Source organism: Salminus brasiliensis, chromosome 6, assembly GCF_030463535.1.
Source record: "Salminus brasiliensis chromosome 6, fSalBra1.hap2, whole genome shotgun sequence".
NCBI classification, from domain to species: domain Eukaryota; kingdom Metazoa; phylum Chordata; class Actinopteri; order Characiformes; family Bryconidae; genus Salminus; species Salminus brasiliensis.
In genome coordinates, this window is record NC_132883.1 from 21,641,653 (window position 1) to 21,652,470 (window position 10,818).

At 43.0% G+C, this 10,818-nt stretch overlaps 1 protein-coding gene across 2 annotated transcripts in view; it reads left to right on the top strand.

Annotated features, from left to right (window-relative positions):
* Positions 1–10,818, top strand: part of vdac3 (voltage-dependent anion channel 3) — a 12,527-nt gene continuing 1,709 nt past the window's right edge. The window contains exons 1-9 of one of the 2 annotated variants that reach the window (XM_072682010.1): positions 21–110; positions 4,883–5,007; positions 6,751–6,822; positions 7,794–7,843; positions 9,430–9,582; positions 9,684–9,736; positions 9,992–10,219; positions 10,369–10,519; positions 10,726–10,783. In XM_072682010.1, the coding sequence (XP_072538111.1) occupies positions 4,920–5,007; positions 6,751–6,822; positions 7,794–7,843; positions 9,430–9,582; positions 9,684–9,736; positions 9,992–10,219; positions 10,369–10,519; positions 10,726–10,783 (853 nt within the window). In that variant the 5' untranslated portion in view covers positions 21–110; positions 4,883–4,919. Of the gene's footprint in view, positions 111–4,882; positions 5,008–6,750; positions 6,823–7,793; positions 7,844–9,429; positions 9,583–9,683; positions 9,737–9,991; positions 10,220–10,368; positions 10,520–10,725; positions 10,784–10,818 lie in introns of both variants that reach the window. The other variant, XM_072682009.1, reaches the window with a different exon arrangement.

Genomic DNA, 10,818 nt, shown 5'->3' on the forward strand with positions numbered 1-10,818 from the left:
AGTGCGCATGCGCGGTAAGCGTCCTGCCCTCTCCGCCTGTTTCTCCTTCAGTGTGTCCTCCTCTCTCAGAGCCAGAGCCCAGCCAGCAGCCTCGGAACCCCCTAAAAACGGTAGGAGCCTGCAGAGAGGCAGCCCTGTGGGTCAGCCATGCTGAGATAAAACATTGTGTTTGACTTCGACTTTAGCGTGCAGGCGTGCACACACACACACACACACACACACCTACACCGAGAGAGGGAACGACAGGCTGAGAGACGCTGACAGGGACAGAGCTCGAACCGAGGCCGCACTAACGCTACAGCCCTCACAGCTCTGTGGCACACTTAAGCTCTGCACTGTCTGTCTAAACCTCTCGTGTTATCCGTTGACGTATTTTAAGAGGTCTGGTAGTAGCGCTGGGGCGCCTGTGCGTTATTACAACCCCTTTTTTTTTATTATTATTATTATTGTAGCTCGTTTATTTAATTTGTGGCGGATCGTATGAAACTGGAGGTTAATGTATGGGCCTGTACAGTGGAGCTTGCTTGCTTGCGTGCGTGCGCGCGTGCGTGCGTGTCCGTCCCCCATAACTGCAGTCTCCGGTTTGACATTTAGCTTTGACGGTCGTTTAATGCTTGCACATCTGAGGTCATTTCCACAAAAAAGGCTAAAATACAGAGAAAACGCAGGGGTTTGTTAGCTGCAGCCTCTGGTACCGTTTTTTTTTTCCTGACGCACGTTGACTCTGATGTAACGGAGAGCAATTAAATAATCGCCCCCCTCCTCCCTCCTCTCGCCTATTAGCCTTTTGTGTACATGCGGGACTGGCCGCTATAGGAGCCGGTAGCTGCTTATGCTAGCTGTGGAAATGTGAAAAATGAAACTTTAGAGGGTATTTCATCATATCTGTATTTATAGATCCAGACAGCGGTTGTTTGGGCGTTGTGTGTACGCGTGTGTTGAGGGTCATGCGCAGTACAGTGGAGCTGTCACAGAAGGACACCAGAGCTCCTTTGTTTGACTGTCTTGTGGGTCGAGACGTGGTCAACTGACCTGCCACATGAAATTATATCAAGAGCAGAAATCTGTTTCCCTGCTCATGATTTTACTGATGGAGCAGCACTTCAGGATGTAAGCCCCAGTGAATTAGCACGGATCAGCTTGTGTATGCTGTAGATGTATAGGTATATAACGTGGGATTTATATGATGGTCTTAGGTGTATGATCAGAATCAACCTTTTGTTGCATTTATGTGTTTCCCCCTATGTTCTGAAGTCATGCCTTTTCCACATAAGAGGTAAATATTGTCGTGTATTGTTTTTTTGTATAGTAGTGAATGTGGTTTAGAATGGAATCCATAGCACCAACCGATGGCAAGTTTCTCAAGCCAGATATTAGAATTTTAAATGGGTAGGTGATAAGAAATACAACACCTTTAGAGATTCGTGATATAGTCAGAATTATATATACATATATATATACAGAAGATACTGTATGTGCGTGATAATATCAGATATCCGCACTGGTCCACAGCTCCTGGTTGCAGGGGTGTTTTCTTTGACCCTTCTGTATTGAAGGTCAGAAGGTCAAAGTTATAAGCCGCAGTTGAACGCAGCATAATGATTCAACTTTTCTATTAAAACATTGGTTAGTGCTATAAAAGGTGTATCGTGATGACGTTAAGTGGTTATCGTATTGCCCACCTCTAATTCTGAATGGTGGAGTACATGGTTACAGTAGTCATCGTGTTTGGAGAGCTAGATTAGGAATAGGAATAGCTTGGTGGTCTGAGATTGAGATGATTAATATGGTCCGTAGAACCATATTAACACAGTTGTGTGTCTGTGTGTGTTTGAGCAGTTTTTGATTAAATGGTAGTAGAGGTGTGTAGTGGTAAATGTCTAGTTCTGTAATGTCATTTTGGCCTTATCTCCCCTGTCACATGCCACACAAGCTGTCACTACACTAAACAGATTTGTGCAGAATGGCATTAGACTTCACGGTGCTATATAAGACCTCCCTGTACAATACAATGCACTGTCTGCATCAGAGATGCCGTCACCTGTCATTTACAGCCCGTCAACACTTGTTACTTCATTACTTCTCTGAATAGTTGTACCTGCTTCATCTAAACACACTGCTATCCAGAGTCCAGCAGTTATAGATACTGATGTGTCAGCAGCCGACATTCCTCACCCCCCCCCCCCCCCCCTTGTTTTTCGGTGTCTGTCAGTCTCTCAAGCTGGCTTCTTTGCTTTCTGCCTAGCCTCATGCCAGTCCTTTTATGTTTTATATGCCTTTTTTTTTTTTAGAGAGGGCAACTGTCAAGAAGTAGACATATTAGGCAGCAGGTGAACACTCAGTTCTTGCAAGCATAAGGATCTGAGCCACTTTGATTGTGATGGGTCAGACCAACTCCAACTGGGTCAGACCATCTCCAAACCATCAGTCAGGCATGGTGGGGTCTGTCCTCACATGTAGTGGTCAGTACCTACAGAAAGTGCTTTAAGAAAGAACAACTGGTGAACCAGTGACAGTGACAGGGGCACCTAAGGCTCATGCAGTGTGATCCATGGAGGCCCCACCTCCCAACATACAGGATTAAAAAGACCAGCTGCTAACATCTTGGTGCCACATACCACAAAACGCCTTCAGAGATTTTTTGGAGTCCATGCCTCGAATGGTCGGATCTGTTGTGGTGGCACGAGGGGGACCTAGTCAATATTAGGCAGCTGATGCTAGTGTTAAGGCCGATCTGTGCATAGGTCGGTAGTCAATATTTCACAAAATTTTGTACAGGGGGAGTTTTCTTTAAGTCTCAGAGGTTCTTTTTTTTTCTGCGTCCCGATATATTGAATACAGGTATATTGTACCAGCCGGAAAATGTGGTAAGAAATCTGTCAGAATTTCAACGTCAAGCAAAGATAACTTAAAGGGAGGGTTGGAGTACAGTGTTGTACTATATTATATCTCAGCTTATCATATTGCATTCAAATGAATATTGTATTGACAGGTATTACAGCATCTGGCGTATTGTATAAGTGCAGCGTATTGAATGACAGTGCATTACTGTATTATGACCAGCATGCAGCAGATTGTGGCTAGTGTGTAAGTTCGAAGATGTCATATTATCTTGTGGCGAGAATGTTAGGGCAGGACACTATAACGCACAGCTTTTGTTGAATGCTCTAGTATATTGGAAATATTAGCATATCAATATAAGGCACATTTTCAGCCACACCCTGTTTTTGCTGTATCACAAAACGACTTTATTGTCAACTAGGATTACAAATGCTGTACTACTGGCTGGTAGTGTGCTTAGGGTTCATATGTATATACTTAGGGTTCATATCAATGTCAGAAAAGCGGTGGGGTATTGTGTTTCGAGCCTGTAGTCTTTTCTTGTTTTCGCTTAAGCAGAGATTCTAACAGCCAATAAAGGCTGTTCCTCTACATACTGACGTGCTCTCATAGGAGTTCTTTAGGATGTTACACCAGCTGTGTATCACATAAGCACCCCGTCTTACCGCTGTTCCTTTAGGACTAGATGTTCATTTGAGTTTTTCTGTCATTAATGGCTCTCTGTCACTCTTGTACTGAGATGTTATGTGATTTTGTTCTGAGTGGGGTGTAGTAAGTTACTGGGAGAGGGGCAGGAAAGGTCATTACTGTTTCTATAAGCTGCGTTGAGGACAGGACATTTGTGAATGGATGGAGCAGCAGGAAGAATTTTAGAATGCTTTTCTCCATTTCGTAACCCCGCTCCCCGGTCACATGGGGGGCTGGTGTCAGTTTTACCCCCACTATTTATAGGATACGTGTCTTGGGAGTTGGGGTACTGTGTGTGACAGAAGGCTGAAAAGCTGTGGTCTCCTGAAGGCAGAAGGTTGGCCCTTTGGACCAGACTCCTAATCATGGGCAGATGTCAGTGTAGGGGGTTGCCATGGGGATTCTGAGGGGAGGAGCAGAAGACAGCCCTCACTTTTCCCTAGGGTTTGATCTTTCCTTCCATACGGAAGCCGCTACCGGAAGTGTGCCACAAAGCAACCCACAGATGTCCTTCAGAGCTACGTCACAAAACTGATTGGGGGGGGGGGAAAGTGTGTGTGTGTGTGTTTGGGGGAGGGCAAGCAGTGGAAGAGGCAGTATTGATGGATATAATCATTCAACCCAAATAGTTTTTTTATAATTATAATTATAATTTTCTGCTTGTTGTTACATGCTAGATGCATCCATATGATCTTTTTCACAGCAGGTCAACTTTTCCCCATGAATCGTATCCTGACAGGATTTAAACCCCCTACATTTCCACTTGGCATGTGCTGATCTATGAAAAAGATCACAAAATTGTGAACACAATTGGCAGTGGCACCGTTTGTCGTTAAAATTGTCAGTGGCCTTTTACAAGAAGACAGCCACTTAGACTAGGAATATGACAATACAGCATATCAATAAATGGCCCTCAATGCATGATGCACCGGTATTGAACGATACATTAAACACTGCCATGAATGAACTTGCATTTTAAGCTAGCTAGCTTGTAGCACAGGCTGGTGAAGTAGGCTGCTGAACTGTGGCTTAAATGTGTATTTTAAATGTATATAAGTCACATTGACACAAGCCACATGAAGCCACTAGGTGTATATACAGGTCTGTAATTATCTGTAATATGTTATGATGGAATTGTGTAGTATTTGAAAAGCACTGACGACACCCAAGACATACCCAAGAAACCTCATGAAGCCCCCGAGATCACCCAAGCACAGAATCTACCGGCGGTTCGGTTTTAATGTCTGTCTTAATGAACTACAGACTCCACACAGCTTGATCAATATATAACCAGTCAGCGTGTTCGTGGCTAACGGTGTGTGTTTACCCGTTTGGAACTCTAATCCCCTTAAAGAGCGATACCTGAGAAAGGAGCAAAGCAGGGTTTAAAGATGGACAGAGAGGAGGACAAGAAGAAAGGGAAGGAGACACAGATGAAAGAGAGTAAGCCCTGCTCTCACTGCCAGACGAAGAAGTGCGGTGAGTGAAGGAGAGCGGGAGTAGCTGAGAGACTCGAATGTCGTCAGAGCCACTAGCGAGAGAGAGAAAGAGAGAGAGTAGTAGTTTAAAGGTGGAGGTGGAAAAAGAGGAATGTTAACCTGACGACAAATTCGCTCCGAAAAATGTGGCTCTGATGTCATTGTAGTGATGCTCTCTGAATGCTTGTGTTATTAGTACTCAGGCTCACTCCAGTAGTTTTGATGGAGCGTTAGTTGCTTAGCATCTCCGGGTGTTTAGCAACTCTGCCATGGTTTTGTCAGCTGTAAAATTGCACAACAGTGGCACAGGTAGACATTCATTATAATAGTGGGGCTGCCCAAACTATGCTCCATGCTGCCATCTTTACAGGTAGTTTGGATGGTAGGGCCTGACCAACATTAGGGTTCCACTTGAGGCTGGGCAATATGATCTGCAATATGTTTTTCTTAGCATGTAGAGGATATTGTTAGTGATGAATAAACACGGGCAGGTTTTATTACAAACAGTGTAATTAGACTGGTTAATTAGATGAAGTGCAGCAGATGGTGAATATAAAACATTTTGACTGTGATTATCAAATATCACGTATTGTGAAAAATGTCTTTAAATATCATTAATCCACTGATTAATCAGTGTTGGCAGAAATGCTGCTAAAAAAGGACATTTAGACTAGATTTAGATTTAAAAGAACAATCAAACACTGAGGTTTTAACAAAACTCTTGTTCATGTTATTTAGTTTTCAGATCATGAATGAGTGTATTGTTTAATATTGTCATTATTATATTGTTTAAGTTTAAGAAATCTTAAAGTTGATAACTGACAATCATATTGGACAATTTACAGATGGCAATTGTATGAAACCACTAACTAAAACTGCAAATCTGTGTAATTTTGACAGTATACAGTTATATGTGTTGATATTATGACTGATATATCACTATTGATGAAGCTGTATTGGTTGATTGGTTGAAAATACAGTAAATACCATGCTGATCATTTGGGCCTTTGTTGGCCATGGCACCGATTCAGCTTCTTAGTCCTCTGATGGTAGGCCAATACTTTGGACAGCTGTTTTACTGGGGAACCCAAGGTTCCCTGTATTACCTACAGTACAGTAATCCAGGGTAAACAATAGTCAGTAGTCAATGTTTTTAGAATTCAATTATTTACATTTTTAGATTCTTGAAATTGATAGATCTAAAATGACAGATACTGGTCAGATCCTACTTATATAGGCAGAACGATTGTAGACAGTGTGACCCAAATACAGAAAATAGTAGGAACCAAAATGATTTGATGGCCACGAATGGCCACTGGGATGTTGATCAGAAAGGTCAGCACAATTGCCCAACCGTGGAAAGTGCAGCCATACTGCACGTGGACTGTTGTGCTATTTTGAGGCCCCTGGCTCACAAGTCAGATCACATTTCAACCCAAAATGTTTGGGCACCCCTGCTTTAAAGGTCTTGTTTTTTTGTTTTTATTTGCTTGGAACATCAAGCCATGGGATAGGTGCAGTAAATACATTTTGGTGCTTGGCTGTAGTTTTAAGGTGATCACTGTGGGCCTAATGTAGCAGTACCACCCTCTTGATCACAGCATGGTTGTTTGTTCTGTAGCATTGGCAAACCCTAATATACAAGCCTTATAGTCTGACACAGACTGTGTTGGTGCATGCAGGGTGTATGTATAGTTAAGTCACTTATGGGTGCTTTCTCTCTTTTATCTCTCTCTCTCTTCAGCTAGCATGGCCGTCCCTCCTGCATATTCTGACCTTGGCAAATCCGCCAAAGACATCTTCAGCAAGGGCTATGGTGAGTGACCACAATTGCACGAACATACACAGGTCAATAAAAGCTGAAGTGAGTAGTCTTTGTCTGTTCTACTTGGCCAGCATGTAATTTAAGACAGGCAAGCTGCTGGCCTGTGTAATGGTAATACTCTGCTTACTCAGTAAGATCGGGGCTGCTTGTGTAGCCTGAGACAGATGGGCTGGTTTTGCATAGCCGTGGGTTAACTCCATGCTAGAGCATGGAGGCCAGTGCAGCAGTGCTGCAGGACCCATGTCATGTAAAATCGAATTTCACTCACATTGTAAACATAGTACATGTTTCATAGTGCAAAATTCATGTCCCAGGACATACAGTAAGCTACATAAAACAGCACATTTCGAATTTCTCATTTCATTCATGTCATTTGTATCAAGCCTACAGCAGTTTGGCTCCACCCATTCGTGTTTAAGTCATAAGGACTTTTTCAGCCCGATCTGCTTTTTGAATGAGGCGCAGTACTAGCAGACAATCAGAACAGAGCAGATTTGCATATGGCTTAAAAAGACACAGTAACATTACTACCAATATTCAAATGCACCTTTTACAACTGATATTGTATGAATAATAATAAGGGATAAAGATAAAGAGAAGAGTTCAGAAAATGCATTATGATTGTATTTTGTTCTGAAAATCACATAAGTGTAATAAATACAAGAAATACAAGAAAGCAGTAAAATATTACATTAGGTACCATTTAAATGACAAAAAAAACAAATGTAGGACATGGGCCCTTTAATGTCTGTTTGAGTCCCTCCAGGGCTTGTGTATCCTTTATCATAACCTCACAGGAATTATTCTAACATCCTGTGAACAAACACAACCAGCTGGCTTGTGAACAGTGGCTGTAATTATATCTCATAGCGTGTGTATGAAGAGTTTTAATCACAGCTCCCCCCCCCCCCCCCCCTCGTCCGTTCTTGCAATATCCTTTTCCCTCTTCCTCTGTCCTTCAGGCTTCGGGACAGTTAAGCTGGACCTTAAGACCAAGTCCCAGAGTGGAGTTGTGAGTCACTTTCTCTCTTACTCTCTTCCACTTTTGTGTTGTTTCACTCAGTTTTTCATGACATTTAGAAAAGAGGGCAAGTACTTGCTGCACTACTACGTGAAAGATGTTTTCCATTCATCTAGTGCTGTCCCAGACATATAGTGGGTTTATTTTAAGGAGCATTCAGTGACTCATCCACATTAGCCTGCGGCCTGGGTTGGGAGGGTGTAAGAATGTGTGTGAGCGTCTGTAAACGCTTGGTTCAGCTCGGCTTTACCACATCTTTTGCCTATTCATGTACTCCACTGTTTTCTCCCTACATATTCTCTAATATTGCTATGTTTTCTAATCTTTGACTGTATGTGTGCATTTGAATCTGTCTTGATGTCCCCTTTGCTACTAACTATCTTTGTTTCTCTCTGCTTTCCTCTTGCCTGCTTTTTTCGGACTTGGTCAGATGGTAAGAGTGTCCGCTTACTGACGTTTGTGTGTTAAAGGAAGCAGAGTGTAAGAAAGAATGTTTGTTTGTGTAAGAGCATGTGTGAATTGGTGTCCTAGGCCTTTCTCCTCATAGCCTTCAGCGCTGCTCTCCTTCAGCTAGCCCAGTCCTGCTAATGCTAATTGTTGCCCAATATTGTCATGAAGAAGATTGATTTATTGTTTTGGCAACATTAGAGGTATAATACTAAATTTATGGGATTGTGCAGAAGTCAGTGACCACCTTTCATGTGTGTATCATTTAACAAAGTTATTCATTTTCAGAAGATCTTTCTGAAGGGCTTAGGTTTAAGATACAAACAGGCAGAGGTGGCCCAGTGGCTAGAATGCTGGGTTCAATACCGGGGTCCAATGAGCTGCCATTGTTGGACCCTTGAACAAGACCTCTGTGCTCCAGGGGTGTTATAGCATGACTGACCCTGTGCCCTGACCGTGGCTTTCTAAGCTGGGAGATACGAAGTAAAGAATTTCATTGTACTGTTCAAGTATGAATGACATTAAAGCCACACATTATTATTAGCATAATCCATTGCATAATGAAGAGAAAGTTCATGGGAAGATGAATGAAAAAGATGAATAACCACCAAAACTGCCCCCATCAGATGAACAACAACTTTCATCTTAGTAAGAGAGAAATAAATCTGAGGAAATGCTGCCTGTGGGTCTGACATGATGTGTAGGTAATCAATAAGCTCTTAACAAGAAAATGAAATGGGCAAAAAAGAACATTTGATCAAATTAAATTGCTGAAGCTGCTGGTGTTCTTATAACAATGGACACCCCTGAGTCCAGACCTTAGCATATTTCGAATTGGGTGGTGAGAAGCAGAAACTGCTACAGATATGAAGGGGTGTACAATCGCCTAATCTAGATTCCCCAGATTCCAAAAAAGAACTGAAATGAAAAGTCTCCTAAAAAAATGGGAGCTGTAATAAAGGTAAAGGGTAGACTCGCTTCCGCTGAAACCTCCTTCTTATTTCCATTTTGGGACTTGTTGTTGTTTCCCTTCTTCCCATTTTTCTTTTCAATATCCTGTCAAACCGCCCTTTATTATTCTACAACCTTCCACCCTCTGTCTCTCTCTGTTGATCTACGCATACATGCAGGAGTTCTCAACTGGCGGATCCACTAACACAGACACAGGAAAAGCGTCTGGTAATCTGGAGACCAAGTACAAAGTGAAGGAGCTGGGCCTGACATTCAACCAGAAATGGAACACCGACAACACTCTGACCACTGAAGTCTCCATGGAGGACCAGGTAACCGACCCGTCACACAGCAGTCATTACAATCCACATCTAGCGTGTGCAGAAATACTTGTGATACAAATGCGGTGTTCCTGTTTCTTGTCTCTGAGCAGCTGGCTAAGGGGCTGAAGCTGGGTCTGGACACTTCCTTTGTGCCCAACACTGGGTGAGCTGGCCTGTTCTCTTCTGACTTACTTCACCAATCTCATTAAACTATTACCAGGATATTTACCCCCAATGATCTGTTTAACCTGTCTGCCTTTGCTGTCTGTCCATCCGAAATGATATTGCACTGGAGGTTCATTTACGTCAAATAGCATTTGTCTCCAAGGTTGAGATAGACTGCTAGCCCTATACACACACCACCAGTGCAACACGCTCACCCACCCCCAATGCAAACAGTCTCTCTTTGTCTCTGCAGGAAGAAGAGCGCTAAGCTGAAGACAGGCTATAAGCGTGACTACATGAACGTGGGCTGTGATATAGATTTTGATCTGGCTGGGCCCACAGTGCACGCTGCAGCAGTGCTGGGCTATGAGGGCTGGCTGGCTGGCTACCAGATGGCCTTTGACACTGCCAAGTCCAAACTGGCTCAGAACAACTTTGCCCTGGGTTACAAGGCTGGTGATTTCCAGCTGCACACCAACGTGTAAGAAAACAAACCACCCACGCCTTAAGATTTCAAGCCTCAACAGACATCAACAACCTGTCCTTCATCCTACTTTTCAAAATGGAGAAACTTGCAGTTATCATTTCTAAGCCTAATGTAAATAATAATGATTCATTTGTTGTTTCCAGCAATGATGGTACAGAGTTTGGCGGCTCCATCTATCAGAAGGTGAACAACCAGTTGGAGACGGCGGTGAATCTGGCCTGGACGGCTGGCAGCAACAATACACGCTTTGGCATTGCTGCTAAATACCAGCTAGACAAGGACGCGTCTATCTCTGTACGTCCTATTAAAACACTCTCGAGTATTTGAAGCCTTCCCTTAAAGTGTAGCTTTTAACCTTTAGGGCCCTTTAGGCCATAAACACCTTGCTACAACCCAATAGCATGTCAATAATACTGTCACTGCCAACAACCTTATCTTTATAACTCTGAGGAAGAGCTTGTTGGCTGTTGATGTGATTGGATGTGTGTGTTCTTCTGCAGGCTAAAGTAAACAATGCCAGTTTGGTTGGAGTGGGATACACACAGGCTCTGCGACCAGGTAAATACACACCAACATGCCAGTGTGTATGCTCG